Here is an 18,762-nt window from a genome sequence, read left to right on the forward strand (position 1 = left end):
TTAATTTTCAATATTTAAATTCGACGCTACAAAACTTCTCCGCAATTATTAGTACAAATAGAATATTTATTACGCGTCGGTATCGCTAGATTAAAATAAAGTAATTTATGTGATGACTGGGTGGTACCTATTCAGATCTAACATCTAGGTACCACCTAGTAAATTATCACATTAATTAAATGATCAATTAAATCTATAGATGCTCATCTTATTTTATATATATTAGTGTAATCTGTTAAAAAAGTGAAACATCTGTTGGCTACCTCTGAGATAGGATCAGGTATGCCGTGACGGAAAATGGCATGATGATCTCTACTCCCTTGTGATTTTTTTTTAATTGTATGACGTTTCTCAATTCTAAAGCAACGATACAAATTATTCAGATCAAAATAAATAAGGCTTTCGTAGGGTAACATGGAAATAATGGAAAGCAGCTAAGCTTCCAGTAACCAAACACAAAACAGAAAAACCTTCGTCAGAGCTCATTAAAAATGAATTACCCATTAATTTAAACTTTTTTATCTTTTTTTTCAACAGGTGCTTTCATGTTTCAAGCGATAGAAGGTGCGAGTGAGATGGAACGTGTCAATAATATGTCGAGGGAGAGAGACAACACGGCTCAGTATCTCTGGCAAAATGTGACGTTGACACTCAATTTGTTCAACGAGACTGCTCTTAAGGAAAGGTAAAATATTTTTAAATCGTTCAAACAAAGTCACGTGTTATGATCTTTATACCCGTACAGTCAGATTATAAAACAAAAGGCAGATGGAGCGCGAGGAACATTATAGGGTAGCCACAAAAAAAACTTGGTGGTAGGGCTCGGTGCAAGCCCGGCTAAGTAGGTACCATCCCCTCATCAGATATTCTACCGCCGAACAATAATACTTAGTATTATTATCCGATTTTAAGAGACATCTACATATACATCTTGGGAAATACCATAAGTTCCCAAGATTGGTACCGTATTGACGATGGAAGGGTGGTTAAAATTTCTTGCATTACCAAGGTCAAGACGGTGATGACTCCTTTCCATCAGATTTGTATTTATATGAAACATTAAAAATTTTGTTGAGACTTTTGTTGACCTACTGAAATTGTAGATTTAATAAATTAAAATGTTCTACTTATATGAATACAATCATATCGTAGTCGGGTTTTTATAAAGAGCTGATTAAAAATATATTTATTTTGCTTGAATTTGCTTGATAAATGCAGCCTTTAGCAGAACTTCCGTGAAAATAGACCAGTCATTTAAATTCTTTACCTTTGGCTAAAGAGCGCTGAATTTTTTAGCTCATTAGTGAATTTGCCGAATATGAGAACAGACTAGGCTTCGTTCTCACTGATCTTCTGTGTGAAGTGATCACACCGTCAGTATTAGTTCATTAAAATGATCATTAAGTTGCATGAATGTTATTTAAGTTACTGATATGATACATCAACATTAAAAAATATGTGCTGAAAATACCTAATGTTTTTATTTAATCACATCGTCTTCTTGATTTTCTTTAACTATAAATTATTTAAATGAACATAGATACATCTCATCTGCCTGGTGTTCTACGTTTTTTAATTTAAGATATATACTTAATAATATGATCTAAAGATTATTTACATGTAACGTTTATTTTGTTTTGACAATCTACTGATTACCGTCTAGTTTGTCATCAGCCTTAAGTACTACAAAATATGAGAAGGCATACGATGTAGTGAATATACCTATAAAGCGACGCGAATTAAAGTGCCAATTGAAATTCTCGACTCAAAACCTTATGAACAAATTTCAAAGAGAATTTTAGGTGCATATTATTTAGCATTCAGGTTTAAACATTTTAGAAACACATCAGCCGTGGTAGAGAGGTCTTTAAATGGATCAATTCTGCTTGTATTTCTGCTTGTAATTCCAATTTCTAGGCGTAAATTGTTTCATAATGCCGAAAGTGCTATTGATGTGAAGTTTAGGCGAATTTGAAAATTAGGAGTAAATCATTGGATACGGTTTTATTTTTCTAGTTTTCCTTAAAATTACACCATACGTAATCTATGATTTTTAGTTAACTAATTCTCGTGTTTTCATTGAAGCAGCATGTTTCAACGATTCTTCATATGAGAGCCATTTCCCAAGAAGAGGATATTTAAAGACTGTTATTTTAGTTTTGGAATTTCAGGAGTATTTTTTGAGCTTAAATTCGCATTTCGATAGCGTTAACGCACAAGGACAGATGTAATACGTATACCCTAAAAAGTGAGCAGCAAATACGTAAATAAATTAACACGTGCATTTGAAGTATTTCGTTTCTATAATAAAATTCCGCAGATATTTTTAACTTTGCCGATTCATATACTCAAATCATTTATAAAAAAAAAACATAAATAAGAAAAACTATTATTCAATACAAGATTAAATTAATTAACTAATTAAGATGATAAAGCGTGGACCTAATACTTGTTGACTTCCAGGCAGTATATATTATATAGATATATAATCGTATTTAACTAACATAACATTGTATTCTAAATGTTGAATAAGAGTAACTACTGAGTTTCCTGCCAGTTCTTCTCGGTAGAATCTATATTTCGAACCGGTGGTAGCTTCACATAACATAGTTCTATAAAATGACAATTCAAAAGGGCCTGTAAAAGCCTACTTGACTAAAGTACTATAAAAAAAAAATTAACAGACTATTATTTTGAAATTGGACTTTTAATCAGAAGCTATTTATTTTTACCATGAATTATGTTTTGCATGGAAATTTTATACAACAAACTATGATCTTTTCACAGTATAAGCAAGGAGCTCCAACATTATCAGCGGAAGATAGTTGTAGCTGTGCGGCGAGGTTGGGACGGCGGGCGCTCGTCTAGACAATGGAGTTTTTCTTCATCTTTCTTGTATTCCCTAACCGTTATAACCACGATAGGTAAATATATTACACTTACATTAAGTTTAAGCTTCAAAGTAACGTATTGTGGTTACTTTATTTTATTAGTATTTCGTCGGTATATTGAATTATGCTACAACGGAATTCGCTCGACCCGAAATATTCCAATAAGCCGTTCAATGGGTCAACCATTATAAATACACCCGAAATCATAAAAATGTGTGGTAAGAGGGTAAACGTATTACGGCAATCACATTGATGTGTCATATTTTATGGCCCAGTAAAGGTCCTAACCATAAAACGCGCATAAACCTTTATCTCCGCGAGTACTCGTTTCAGTGATGTGTAGGAATAGTGATCGCGCTATTGAAAGTTTAAGTGATTAGTGTGATGAATAGATAGAGATTTAAAGAGATTGCATTTTGGAGCAGCTGTTCGAGCCAGACGCGTGATCAATCCTGCCTGATCTTCCGTCTGATGGCGTGATAATTTTTTTTAATTTATTAGCAAGTTAGTTTTTAGTAATGTATAAAATTGAGCTAACTGATGCTAAGTGGTCATATTACCCATGAGTATTTGAGTGCACGAAGTGTTAATACAGCATGGCGTCAATAATAGGTAGGAAAAGGTTAAGTCACTTATGGTTGTTATTTTAAACTGAACACACAACCGCACACGCGATATTATTCATATTAGTATGAATTAACTCACCAGTGAGATCTGAATAAGTCCTACCATTGGTAACAAATAAACTTATGCCATTATATGGTACAAGTTTATTTGTTCCTTTAACAAATTTTAATTCTTGGACCCAGAATGTTTGTCTTGCAAATGCCATAAGAGTAACAGCATATTTGTCTCATGGACGCAACATTTTTGATATTGCTAAGAAGCATTCATCTCATAGCATTTAGCTTTGCTTAAAATTTAGATAAAGAAATAAAATATACTGATACCATTAATCTACTATATATTAACTAGTCGTCGCCTGCGGTTTCGCTCGCGTTTTGGAGGTTGGTCGTCAGGTGTTAGATTGAAAATGTTTTTCTTCGAGGTTTAAGCTTGCTCCATTCTAAATTACTTCAAATTCGATTTAGTGGTTTGTCCATGAAACAGCAACAGCCAGACAGACCGACAGAGTTTCTTTCACATTTAAAATATTAGTATCGATAAAATCACTATCATTACCCAGAATAAAACAAAGTCGCTTACCGCTGTCTGTCCCTATGTATGCTTAGGTCTTTAAAATTACACAACGGATTGTGATGCGGTTTTTTAATAGATAGATTGATTCAAAAGGAAGCTTTATATGTATAATACATGAACAATATAGTAGAGAAACACTGATAATTTTAGAGGTTTTTGAAGTGATGTCGTAAATAAATTTTTTGCGCTTACATTGCAAACGCTGACTGAACCCTATCTATCTCGCAGATAGATCAATATAATGTACTACAGTATTGTACAGCTTAAAAAGTTCTTCAAAAAGCCCGGGATGGTGTATGTCTATCTCTTAGGGATAGTTCATAACAACCATTTTTATCTTTTGCTTTTTACGAGAAATAATGGCTTATTTTCGAAGCGATTTTTATGGAATACAGAATTAATCCTTATCCAATTAAGTACCTTAAATACATTGTGCATTTAATATAGATCAATATGGCTCTTTACAGTATGTAATTTAAATAGATATTTTCGAAGATATTACATATTTAAAACGCAGGGACAAAGCGGTTTGTATTGTGTAAGGACTGAAAAACTGTGAACGTTGTAAGACATTCTGTAGTATATTTAGTATCAGCATTGCACTCGTGCGAAGCTGGGGCGGGTCGCTAGTAATTAATAAATAAAATAACTGACAAAAAATAAACATTCAATTATTGTATTAAATTAAAAAATAAAGAAGAGCTTGTTTGTTTCAACGCGAATTTCAGAATCTACCGTTACGATTTAAAAAGAAAAAAGTATGAAACCATTTATTAAGAAAATTATAAGACTGTATAACATCACGCTACAACCGACGCTGATAGAGCATAAGCGTTAAGCACGAATGAATTATACGGAGCCAGTAAAACATGAATTGATTTAAAACAGTGCGATCAAGTTATCAAAGTATTTTTTGGCCCTTTAAAATGCCAAAAAATATTACTAATAGAGAATCAATAATAGTACAATACAAGGGTAAATATGAACAATGTTATCTTAATTAGTTTGATATAAACAAAGGGAAAAAGATAGCTGCATGTATGGAAACAATTTCAAATAGTTCAATTCAATTCAATTATTTGATAAGAGAAGTCTAGTTGCGCCGCGGGATTATTTCGTATATGACATTTAGCTATTCGTATGGGATAAGCTTGAATGTGACTGCGCTTGTAACTGCAAAGTGCTTTGTTGGTCTAGTGGCTACAAAAGAGATCCCAAGTTCATAGCAATAAAAAGTTATCGTATTTATCGTCAAAGAAATTCTAAATAGCAATCGGGAATTAGCTGTGTTTATATTCTCGTGCCTCGGAAAACACGTTAAGCTGTTTGTTTTGCGCCTGAGCTCTTTCCGGTCTTGTCGGATTTGTCTTCAAATCGGTTTATAAGAGTGAGTCAATAAGGAGTGCACCTGTGTTTGAATACACACCTACTTATTATAATATGCCCTGCGCACCTGGCTAGTCTCTATAAAGATGGACCGGTGTTGCCCAAATCGGTCAGAAGGGCATCATCGATTTTTTTATTGATTTATGGTTATAAATTTATTTAGAGATTTATGGTGTGAAATAATTGTAGCGAAATAAGTATATATTGCTATTTAATTTAGGATATGGTCACCTCAGTCCTCGAACGAGCTGGGGCAAGATTATGACGATCTTCTACGCTCTGCTGGGGATGCCGCTGTTCCTGCTATACCTCAGTAATGTTGGTGAGAATCCATAAATCGATTTACTATTTCCTGGTTTGGTAACTATCAAATATTGACAGCAAAACGCTGTTGGTTTTATTCTGTGTACATATTTCAGTGGAATAAGTATGTGTCAGTTTTACATCCTCATGATTCGATACAGTTATGAGAGATAAGGACTAGAGTGTGCACTTGGGTTTAATATAGCACATGCCTGTGCGTAAAACTTTGCACAGTTGGCTTATCCTTGAGATTAGCTATCTCGACATTATTGAAGTATTAACTTGTGTTAAGGTTTTTTCTAAGCCCGCCTGGGTAGGTACCACCACTTCCTACCGCTAAACAGCACGCACACGGGAAATACATTTAGAAGCCTTATGCAACATTGCTAAGCGTGTGGGCCATAACAGATAGATAACTGTTGAAAGAAGTGAACTTCCGTTTAATTATATAAACACTAACCTAACCAGTTAGGTTAACTGAAAGATTGTCAACGATTCACTATTCAAAATCTTTCCAAAGTTTACAAACGGTAGTTACAATATTACGATGATTTCTAGTTGATGTAAATAATAAATAATATTGACATTTAATTTTTTCTAAATTATTATTAATTTAATTTAATTTGTAATTTTAACGATGTTCATCATCATCATCAGCCCTAAATATTTGTATACATTTTCATATTGGTAGTATTGATCTGTTTTTTGTCATAGTTTTATTTTTTCTATACAGTTTATATTCGTGTCTATAAAAGGTGATATATTTAAAAATCCGATAGGGCTTATAAAAGTCAAAGGCAGGCGTGACTTTTCTATTTGTTGCGTTATTCATTTTACTTAAATCATCACTATGGGTTTCACGAGACTTTAATTTAATGGTAATTGTATTAAATTTTTGTTTTGTCCGCAGGTGAGCTGTTAGCGAGTTGGTTCAAGTGTATATACGCGTTGGTGTGTCTCTGTAGGGGCTGTCCAGGGTTCTCGAGGAGACGAGTGGTGCATCTGCGACCGCAGGTAATTTAATGATCATTTTATTTTATCTGAGAGAAGACTAGCTGCACTAACAGACAAAAGAGCTAAATCATCATAGTTTTTCCGATTAAGCTAAGAATGGTCAAATATTTTTTTTACAGTGCCTTTGTCTTTGAGTTGTGGTGAATTATTATTAATATATCCGAATCAAGCATGTAGAAGAAATTTATTATAATTTTTCCTTTTGTGATGTGCAAGTTATTCAGACAATATCATAGCTGCCCTCCAACTTGACGCCCGTTTTTATTTTATACAACATTAAAATAAGCAAAGAATCTACCATTTCGACTTGAAAACTTTGTGCGTTTGGGTATCCGTTTATTGATAACAAACTGCTATAATACTAAGTTATAACTTATTTAAGTTTTTAATTTGATAAACGATGAACTTACATACAAACTCCAATTTCACCCACTTATTTCATGTATTCCCAAAACGCTTTAAGAACTGCCTTTTACTCATAAACAGAAATATTTCCGTATTTGTAACTGTCAAAAATTACGATTCTATACAAACCCAAACATATGTCACATAATATTTTACCCTTTTAGTTGATTAATTTACAAAAGAAGTTTATTTATTTATTTGGGAAATAAACAATTAAAACAACAATTTTGAAAAATATATATATAAAAACATGAATCAATTAAGTTTCTACTTAAAATTAATAAAAACAGATGACAAGTTAAAATAAAAAGTATATCAAGCAAGTAAAACAGATACGATTTAAATATATCACGTAATTTACAAATTTTTGAGCTAAATACATATGTATTAGTGGATATGATTTAGAAGTATTCAGCAAGTTAGTCGAAGAAAAACAGTTATACAGCGACAGTCGTTACAGATTTAAGATATTTAAATAGGACGCGGATACAACTTGCAAGAATATTGAGATGTAGGTAGCGTGTAGCGTACAGCTGACTGCCGATCGGCCGGTGCATCGGCGCGAGCGCCGCCCCAGGTGACGTAGTAGGATAGAACAATGGGAACGGGCAGCGTCCGATCTATCAATTCACTACTAATGAGCGATGTTTGCGTGTCCGCTTTACATATAAGTTTAATTATATATATTTTTACTTTTCATGTTTTGTTACAATATTTATTTTTTGTTTTAATATTTATTATGCTTCACATATATCAAATTATTTACAATTTATTTTATAATTTTTACATGCACGGAACACATTCTTTGAATAGTCATACTTAAAAAAAATATTTGGAAACAATGATTAATCTCTCTAAATGAAAAAAATAATAAACAATGATTAACCGCCACAAACAAATAAAAACATAAAGTAAAAAAAATACGGACAAGAGTAAACCCGTGGATGATATTAAATAAACAATAAAAAAAATCACCAGTAGAACGTGACTTTTACAAAAGCCTCACTCAATGCTCACCAATGTTTCATAAGGAACTCCTGTTCAATATGAGACCATTGGTTTAGATTGTCATATGTGTTTATGGGTGTTATAAAGCTCTTGCCTTACGTGATAATTTCCGCCAGTTGACTCTTCAGAGTTACCGTAAGCCGCGTAAAAAAACTTCGTTCCAAACAATGATCGCTGCAATTTATTGTCTTTCTCTTTTTCAAAAATATTTGAAATAGTTCTTTGTGAATACTTCGTAAGAGTATTATCAAATATTAATGTTATGTTCTGAGTCAGTAACGCTATTATCTAAATTGAAATTACTGATGTTTTCGTGTTCTTTCAATTACCTTTACGTCAAGAGTCGTCTTTGTAATATGAGTGATATTATTCTGTGACGTGTTTTCCATTATGTCTTTCATTACTGTACGTGTTTTGAATTTATGAGGTTAGCCGTTTATTATCTTTGGTACGTCTGATAGGTTCACTACACATCACCGGGCTTTGACAAATGCATTTGATTCCAATCGAAGCCATTTTTATAGTCTTTTATCAGTTTCTTAACGCTTGACACAATGTAAAATACATAGATCATTTTTAACAGCGAGTGCTTACGTAAGTATATCTAATACTTAGTAATGTTGTGATCCGGTTTGAAGGATGAGTAAGCCTGTGTAACTATGTAATTACAAGTTCAAGGGACATAACATCTTAGTTTCCAAGGTTGGTGGTTTTATAAGAAAGGATGGTGGAATAAATGTTTCACTATCTTTTTTTATATAAATAGTGTTTCAGTATAAAGTGAACTGGTTTATTCGTTATCAGCTGTAGGGTTATCTAAAAATTTGGGAGACTGGGTTTGAAGCGAATATAATATTGCATATTAACGCTACAGATCAGTTGGTTGCGAGACTGTATATATTGTTACAATAATATATTAGCAACAAGGATGATTAGACTTCAATATTGGTATATATTTTATCTCGTAACGTAGATGGAAGCTGCAGATTAAAAAATAAAATAGCGTATGAAATTTAATGAAATGAGTACTTTGTAATAAACTAATATCTATGTGGGCGAGGAAATGGACAAACAAACGGTTGTTTGCGCAGATGAAAACATAACGAACCATAGTGGCCGGTTTAGTTTTCATTTGAATTTGGACGAGTAATACGCTCAATGTGGCGTTATATGACGTACTCTTGAGTTTTTCAATTAAAAGTCCCTTAAGTTCTTTAAAATCATAATTGCATCGTTGAGCACTATCCAAAAGACTAAGAGTCTTTTTATAAATATAGAATGGACTACTCTTCTAATGGTGGGTGTTCAATATCGGTAATATTGGCATTATAAATCATAACCACCTATACGTTCTAATGGGTTCTGCTGCTAGTTCCTGGGTTATAAAAACCATAACATATATAACTCTAAATGTCCAATTGCTAGGCTATGGTTTCTCCCTATTGGGTGAATATTCGGAGCTATTTCCCCCACGCTGCTCCAATGCAGGTTGGTGGATACATAATAAATATTATTGAAATTAAACACATCTAGGTTTCTTCACGATGTTGTTCTTCGCACCCAAACACAAGACGAATTACAAGCTCGACAATATTTAGTGGTGTTTGCCTGGGATATAAACCGAATTCATCGGTTAAGATGTACGCGTTCTAACGACAGGCGAGTTTATAAACAAAAAATGACTAAAAACGTGGGGATCTCAATTCCGTCCGTACATGTAAACTCTTTTGCTTATGTGTCTGTTTTGATGATTTTCGTTTTCGTTGGACTTAATACAGTTCCTTAGTCTTCATTTCATTGACTTGAATAAGTGTACACTTAGAGCGGTTCATATATATTTTTGGAATCGGTTTTATTTATTTTTTATTGTTTTTTGTTCCAGTTAGAAATAAGTGATGCGGAGAGTATAGAAAGACCACCAGGCTGGAGGTCTGGTTACACTGATTCTGATGTGACTCCGGAGTACAGAATCCCTTCGCGTCCCCCCGATTATTTCCAAAGGTAACTCCACATTATGTTTTCTATTATTTAAATAAATTAAATTAAATTCTGCCACATGTGTATCCACCAACCAGCATTGGAGTAGCGTGGTGGAATATGCTCCAAACCTTCTCCTCAAAGGGAGAGGAGGCATTTGCCCAGCAGTGGGAAAATTACAGGCTGTTAATGTAAAATGTAAAAAAAAAATTAAATGGATAAAGTTAATCCATTGTTCAGTATTGTAACTTTAATTCAGATCTTTAGTTTTTTTTGGATAATGGAAAACTGTCAAAATTATCATTTTAATAAGATTAATGTATGAAAATTACGTTATAAACGAACAATGATATAGCAAGCGCCCAAAAGGCATTCTCACAGGCTGTGGTATATCCATTATATTTAGAAATTCCTAATCAGCACTTACTAATAAACTGAGACTGTATAAAATAATATTGGATGACGCTAGACGGGTTTGATCGTGATCGTTTGAATTGAGTTCCAAATATTTTTTTGTTTTTCTTTTTTAAATATTTTGCTGCAACCTTTGATTTGTAATTTTATGACTAATCGTACGTCTCCCTTTCACTTTGATATTTTCTAAATTGCAATAATATGCGCGCCACGTAATTACAACAATTGTTATATTTTGATACATTCAATATATTTGCATTTACTAGAACGATTTTTTTTAGGCGAGGGATACCTTATTACTATAATATGATTTAAAATTAAAAACATTGAAGTATTTGTATGAATGTATAGAATTAAATGAACTCGTTTTTTGATAATATTCCATCAGTTTCGTAAAAAAAATGTTTGAACTACTTTTGTCTTGGTATTATAATTGTACTTGGACTTGGATTCAAAAGTGCTTGTAATAGCCTACTTGAATAAAGTATATTGTGGTTTGATTCGTACTTCAGGTGTATCGAGATTTTTTAGTAAGCTTCATTTAACGCGGCCGATTGTTATACTTAAATGTCATGTAACATTACTCGAGAAAAGATGTTAGTGGGGGGGGGGGGGGGGGTTAAGAAAGCGTCATATCATTCGTTGATTTTCACAATAAATTATAATAATATGCTTGTGATAATTTTAAATATGTAATTTATTTGGAAAAGTCACTATTAAGATTATTTGCGGTTCTTGTAGGTAGATACCTACTGAACTGATAATAGCTTATCATACATTAACGGAGAGTAAATCCTAGATTGGGATTTTAAAAACCTATTAGGTCTCTAATTAAGGAATTCTCAGTAGAAGTCTGGTGTATCGAAATTGTGAGTGCTTTCATACGTAGAAAGCTCGTGCAACCGTTGATCACAGGATGGTTGCTGAAAAAGAGAGATTACCTGTATTTGCAAAGGATGTGCATCCTTGTAAACAAACCTAATATTAGGACAGGTATAATTTTTTTATTTTTTTATAGACGTGCTTATTTGAGAAGTGTCTCAATGCCGCAACCGTACTTGCCGCGTCCTCGACCTGATGTCCGCGGCTGGTCGGAGCCGGTCTACCGAGACAGCTCAGACACGAGTGACTTCAGTTACGTTACTTTCGATGCTCAAACCATCACCGTCCCTATTAGTGTGTGTGTGGCTATTATGGTGGGGTGAGTGACCTAATGTGCAATTCGTTTGGTACAAAAATATATTAGCATATAAAATAACACTTCAACAGTTTATAAATAAGTCAGTACTAGTCAAATGTCACTTTGGCTGTTAAAATTCAAATTTTAGTGCTTACTTGAGCACTAATCTCTTTTTTAATTAATATATAAACAATAAATACTTTTCTTTTAATTACTGTAAATACTTTACATAATATATGGTAAATATAATATCTATATGGTATATATTTACCATATACGTTTAAAGATTCATTGGCCTGAATAACATATTTATTTTCCAATTGCAACGTTAGTTTTGTGGTGAGATGTAAAGCCGCAGATCACGAGGTCTTGCGTTTAAGCCCAGCTCCGATAAAATATATTGAGTTTTTCTACCGAATAATTCTTAGCTAACGCCTGGAGTCTGAAAATTGGAAAGTCACGTAAACTCCTTGGTCATGTGCCTGAACTTTTTTTTCAAATCAAGTAATTTTCAGGTATTTAATGTTCGGGTCTATGATCTTCGGTTTATGGGAGAAGTGGGACAAGTTAGATGGCGCTTACTTCTGCTTCATATCGCTCAGCAGGTAAAACTAATACACGAATGGGGTTACAAATTTCACGCGTATTAACTATGATATTAATGTTAGGTGTAGTTTGTGTTTTATATGTATTATTTGGTCCAAACAACCAAACGTGTGTCCTTAGTCCTTAACAAAATATCAAAATTGTTTCATAAATGACGGAGTTCTAAGGTAATAAACGTAAATAATAAAAAATACAACCGAATTACAAACCTCATTCTTTTTTCGAAATCCGTTAAAAATATCATACATTATGAGTATATTAATCTAGTGACTTTTTATGCGGTTTTACTAAACCATTGGTAGATTTTTAGTCAATAAGTAATACTTCTATATTGAATACTGATTTTGAATGGTACTTATGATCAATTTGTAACATAAGCTTTACAAAATTTTGTCACGTTCCTTCAGCAGTTCGTTGGTTAATAAAAGATTTTTGATTCCAGTATCGGTTTCGGCGACTTCGTGCCCGGAGAACGAGTCTACACGCCTCGTATAGAGACTTCCTTTATCGTTTGCTCACTGTATCTCATGCTGGGCATGGCGTTGGTCGCCATGTGTTTTAACCTTATGCAGGTAACCCATTTCAATGCCATACCATAAATTTACATACGCTAGGCAAAGTTTAGAGTCATGGAATCATTTATAATTATATCATATATAATCATATATATTTTTTCTTTGTAAAGATTTACGACATGTTCAAAATTTTTATTTAAAATGTTTTTATTTTAGTGAAATATATAAATGTTATCGTGTCTAATTCCAGGAGCAAGTAATTCACTATTATGCCGGTCTAAAGAGAGCTCTCAAGCGGATCTGTCGATGCAAGAGATGACGTTACGTCATAATTTAATTAGCTAAAACTTTGAAAAATATATTTAAAATAAAATATCACTTTAAAAGTATTCCGAGTATTTAATCCTTTTATACAAATGTTCATTAAGTAAGAACTTTTAAATAAATAAAAATTCGGCAAGTGGTCTTGATAATTCTTTGCTTTTTAATTTATATTCGAAAGTATCTTCATACGTACTCGTATACTGGGTATATTTAGAAAACTCATTTTGCTCCATAAGTATGGGCCAGTAAATAAAAAATATGGATCTGATACGAAGATCATCAATTCCTGGTAATCTCTGAGATTTATCTGCGTCGGCGGTCATGGAGAACATCGCGAGGAAACCTCCATCAATCAGTTAAATATCTACCCCATATGTATTTATATACTCGTATTTAAAAAGCGTGATCTACTACTATTCCAGCAATTCACCTAAATATCAAATATCAAATGTTCTACCGCCGAACAACAATCCTTAGCATTGTTGTGTTCCGGTTTGAAGGGTGAGTCAGTGTAATTGCAAGTGCAAGGGACATATAGTCTTAATTTGCCACTAAGCCGTCAATAAAAAAAAACAACAAAAGCAAAGAACATTAACAACTATTACCACCTCTTACCACTCGTTAAAGAATATTTTTTCCTTCAAAAAATGTTAAAGATTAGACCGCATTTATTTAGTCTAGATAATACACGTGTCCGTGCCTCGAGAGCTAATCCTATGAAGAGGATAAAGTATAGGGGGAAAAAAACCGAGGTTTTGCAGTTCGCCACTTACCTACATTAGGTGCTTAAGAATGCGGATAGTGCCTTACTGCGGAACTCGATTTAGAAATCAACGATGCTGTAAGAAAAACCGTTGTCTTAACAATTTTTGGACAAATAAATATATAAAATTCTTCAATAAATCGTTTAACGACAATTCTAGTAGTTTTATAATTCAATGATTCCCAAACTTTGAATTATAAAAATGTATCTATATGACAATTTCTAGCATATTTTGTGTTAGGTCATATGAAAAGCATGGTACTATTATTATTTGACCATTTTTTGTTTATTTTATATGCAGGCGGACTGGCAATCGGGTCACACGATGGTAAGTGGTTGCCATTACCCAGACATTGTTAGTTTAAGATCTATCTATATATTTCGCCGGCGGTTTTTCCGAACCGATACGACATGGGAACCTTTAAGAAAAGAGCGTATCAATTTCTTAAAAACCAGCAACGCACCTGCGCACCGATGTTGCAGGTGTCCATGTGCGATGGTGATCACTTTCCATCAGGTGAGCCTCCTGTTCGTTTGCTACCTATAGCATAAAAATAAATATTAATAATCCTCGCCACCATTTATTACCAATGCGCCACCAATCTTGGTAAATAAAATGTTATGTCCTTGCGTCTGTAGTTACACCGGAACACTATGATAATAAGTATTGCCGTTTGGCTACATATATGATGAGTACCTATACTCGCTCTATTTTTGTTTCCATTTTCTCAATATATCTGGCGCAAGCTTTAAAGAACATTTACTTTGGATTCAAATCAAAAGAGGTTTATTTTTTTGTCTATTTATGCATAGATTATCACAAAGTACTAATAAATTCCAACCAAACTGAAAATGGTTTTTGGATCACTAGTATAGTATATGAAAATATTTAAATAATATTTTTAAATAAAGAAACGTATTTTGCAAAATAGTGTTATAAATACGAAAATTTTAAACTTCGAATAAGCAACAGAACCACTCCGCTGTAAACTTTTTGTTCGGTCTTGATTTTTTCATTCAAGGTGCACTAGAGAGCATTAGTGGCAGAGCGAGTTAAAGGAGCAAGAAAGAATTACGCGCATTTATTATGGAAGCGAGTTAGAAAACTTTAATGTCGACCATTTATACACGAACTTGGACAATCGGAATAGTTCCGGCTCGCGTTTTCGTTGAATATAACTCTTTTATTAATTCATTCTACGTATTATGCTCATGAAGATGTTATAATGTTCTAATTTTGAAATAAATTTAATGTTATGTTAATAATATTCATAGCTTCATAGATAAATGTTGTATGAGTCGTGTAGCTATGCGATCGATAATGATCTCTATTTGTTTCCACATACGTTCGAGGATTATTTGCAGAGAGAAATGGAAATATTAGTAATGTGCTTAAAATATATTGCATACTTTGTATAAAATATATTAATATTATTATCTTACTTATTACTTCGTGGGGAATTTGTCAAAGCCTATCTTAGATAGCACCATCTAGTCATCAGATTTTGTAAATAGCGTAACTCAGAATTCTTGTGATCCAGGTCGAAGTTTGTGAGCCAGTGTAACTACAGACACGAGGGATATAACATTAGTTTCAATGGTCGTTGGCGCTTTGGCGATACCAGCATCGATTGGCATTGGTGACCACTTACCATCAGTTGGTCGATTTGCCAGTTCGTCTAACTATGACATGAAAAAGAAAACTATATAAAACAAATCATATACCAAAATATAGAAAACGTCACTGATATATTTCAATAACAAGAGCTTTAAAACAGTATACATTGAAACAATGTATCCGCTATTTGGCGATGCTTTTAATCAGCGTGAAATTGAATGAGCTGTAACGATGTTGGTAATATAATTGTGTTGGACGCTGCGAGATTTATGGAACACCCTGTAGTTGAGTTGTTGGTAAATGTTCGTCGCAGTCTATTGGAGCCGAATGGGAAATACTATGTTTCTATATTATATATATTCGACGACCTCCGTGGTCGAGTTGTGTGTACACCGGTTTTCATGGGTACGCCACTCCGAGGTCCCGGGTTCGATTCCCGGCCGAGTCGATGTAGAAAAACTTCATTAGTTTTCTATGTTGTCTTGGGTCTGGGTGTTTGTGGTACCGGCGTTACTTCTGATTTTCCATAACACAAGTGCTTTAGCTACTTACATTGGGATCAGAGTAATGTATGTGATGTTGTCCAATATTTATATAATATTTTACGATATCATGTCTTTTATTTTTAACACACTGTATTGTTGACAAATAAAACAAAATCCTTGAGAATATTATGGTGGAATAATCAACAAGGTATTCCTAGATTTTCTGTAAATCCAAATCATAATATACTTTATTCAAGTAGTCTGTTACAGGCAATATAAAGCTTCCAGTTCGGAATGTATATTATACAAACCAGGCAAGACACTTAGTAGTTATTATTTTTAATTTAAATGTAATTGTAAAACACGAGTGAAATAAATAAAACTAAACAAATAAGGTTTATCATTTACTTTTATAAATAATAATTATAAACGTTGTTGTTATCAAATATCTATATTTTCTATTTAAGGTCATGAAAACTAACAATAATCAATTCTTTACACAGCTTTCTGAACGCAACCCGTTAACGTCAAACATGGCCGCTCGTTGAACTGTCACGTCATTAAATTTCATGGATTTAATATCGAAATATTTCGATTATACGAGTTTTGCCGACTAAAAATCATTATTTTAATAACGATCTATATTCGGTCTATCGCAGCGTTGCTTAATTATTCATATAAATATGTAGATAGTTCAATTCATATAACCGTTACGAAAAAGGTCTTACAAATCGGTGTAGCTTTTAGAGTAATTTGCGAAAATCGTTGCATCGTTTTCCATTTGTTTATAAAATATGAATCCTAGTAGGTATTCACCACTGAATTTTCATGTGCTTAATTTGTGTTTATAATTCATCTCGTGCTCGGCGGTGAAGGAAAACATCGTGAGGAAACCTGCATGTGTCTAATTTCAACGAAATTCAGCCACATGTGTATTCCGCCAACCCGCATTGGAGCAGCGTGGTGGAATATGGTCCAAACCTTCTCCTCAAAGGGAGAGGAGGCCTTTAGCCCAGCAGTGGGAAATTTACAGGCTGCTAATGCTAAAAAAAAAAGAGGTATTCTTAGGATGGTCGCAAGTTTAAACAACGATATCCTTCTTTTACCCGCTAATCCGTGTTTCACAATACATCCCGTATTATCTAAATCTCGCCTTTATTCTAATTATTTAAAAATAATTAGCATTATAACGAAACACTGCCGCCGCTTTCGATTTCTTGACATTATTTTTCGTACCGACCAGTATTAATCGTGAAAAATTAAAATATTACATTACAACATATTCTAAAAATAGTCAATCGACATATTATTATTTAAATTATTCTAATAAATTATAGTTATACAATGTGTAAAAAAAATAACTCTAACAGTATGTTAAATTAAATTATGACTGAGATATATTATCTCAGTATATGCAGAACGAGCCGTTCGTCCCGAATTCGTACGGGTAAACTATACAAAGTTACAATTCCCAGTTCCCCTTAAAGTTGAAATTTCCAGAAATGTCCACGTGAGCGTCTACGTCACGAAAGAAGTTACTATGCTAATTTTCAAGTCAATCGGAACCTTCGTTTCGGAGATCTCGATGAGTCAGTCAGAGGTATTTCGCTGATATTTCTAATGCTCCTTATGTATCGTACTGCGGATTAACTCATTTATTTTGATAACATTATGTATGACATTCTTAGCCTAGATGGCCCAGTGGTTAGAACGCGTGTATCTTAACCGATGATTTCGGGTTCAAACCCAGGCAAACACCACTGTACTTTTATGTGCTTAATTTGTGTTTTTAATTCATCTCGTGCTCAGCGGTGTAGGAAAAAATGAGGAAACCTTCATGTGTCTAATTTCAGCGAAATTATGCCACATGTGTATTCCACCAAACCGCATTGGAGCAGCGTGGTGGAATATGCTCCAAACCTTCTCCCCAAAGGGAGAGACATTACAGGCTGTTAATGTAAAATGTAATGTAAAAATGTATGATATTATAAATATGTTTTTAAAAACCCATTTTTCATAAATATAAATATATTATTTTTAATACCGACTGGTCTGTCGTGACGCAAACCACATGAAGCTCTCTTATTCCGTCATTTCTCCTCTTCGTCGCTGCTTTCCACTCCTTTGTGATTGTATTGTATAAAAAAGATATTCTCTTTAACTGTTCGTTTCTAATATTGTTATTGAATTAATAATGCTTCAATTTAAACGTTTCATTTTTAAATTAAAAAAAGACTGGTGAACTCTTATACAGTTATTGATGTCACTTGCACGGAGGCTTCTGGCGGGTGATGGCTTACAAGAAAACTGAATAGATGACGCAATGGTCGAGTAGTGTGTACACCGGTTTTCATGGGTACGCCACTCCGAGGTCTCGGGTTCGATTCCCGGCCGAGTCGATGTAGAAAAAGTTTATTAGTTTTCTATGTTGTCTTGGGTCTGGGTGTTTGTGGTACCGCCGTTACTTCTGACTTTCCATAACACAAGTGCTTTAGCTACTTACATTGGGGTCAGAGTAATGTATGTGATGTTGTCCAATATTTATTTATTTATTTATTTAATGTACTGCCTACCGGTCGTACTGTCTAATTTTATATATTTTTTTATTTTTAAAAAACATACTTCATTGATAAATTTTATTGGTTTAATTTTGAAATCATAGCTTTCCATTTT

General features: G+C 33.4%; 2 protein-coding genes and 1 long non-coding RNA gene across 3 annotated transcripts in view; 1 reads left to right on the top strand and 2 right to left on the bottom strand.

Annotated features, from left to right (window-relative positions):
* LOC113394720 (TWiK family of potassium channels protein 18) overlaps nt 1-13,355 on the top strand; it is a 28,327-nt gene extending 14,972 nt beyond the window's left edge. The window contains exons 3-11 of the mRNA XM_026632146.2: nt 538-685; nt 2,788-2,924; nt 5,698-5,799; nt 6,691-6,794; nt 10,090-10,208; nt 11,617-11,799; nt 12,294-12,383; nt 12,827-12,956; nt 13,150-13,355. Coding sequence (XP_026487931.1) covers nt 538-685; nt 2,788-2,924; nt 5,698-5,799; nt 6,691-6,794; nt 10,090-10,208; nt 11,617-11,799; nt 12,294-12,383; nt 12,827-12,956; nt 13,150-13,218 — 1,082 coding nt within the window. The 3' untranslated portion in view covers nt 13,219-13,355. The remainder of the gene's footprint in view (nt 1-537; nt 686-2,787; nt 2,925-5,697; nt 5,800-6,690; nt 6,795-10,089; nt 10,209-11,616; nt 11,800-12,293; nt 12,384-12,826; nt 12,957-13,149) is intronic.
* LOC135193918 (uncharacterized) overlaps nt 1-18,762 on the bottom strand; it is a 569,995-nt gene that overhangs the window by 258,983 nt on the left and 292,250 nt on the right. The window lies entirely within an intron of this gene.
* LOC113395575 (uncharacterized) overlaps nt 1-18,762 on the bottom strand; it is a 333,619-nt gene that overhangs the window by 230,668 nt on the left and 84,189 nt on the right. The window lies entirely within an intron of this gene.

Source organism: Vanessa tameamea, chromosome 21 (assembly GCF_037043105.1).
Source record: "Vanessa tameamea isolate UH-Manoa-2023 chromosome 21, ilVanTame1 primary haplotype, whole genome shotgun sequence".
NCBI classification, from domain to species: domain Eukaryota; kingdom Metazoa; phylum Arthropoda; class Insecta; order Lepidoptera; family Nymphalidae; genus Vanessa; species Vanessa tameamea.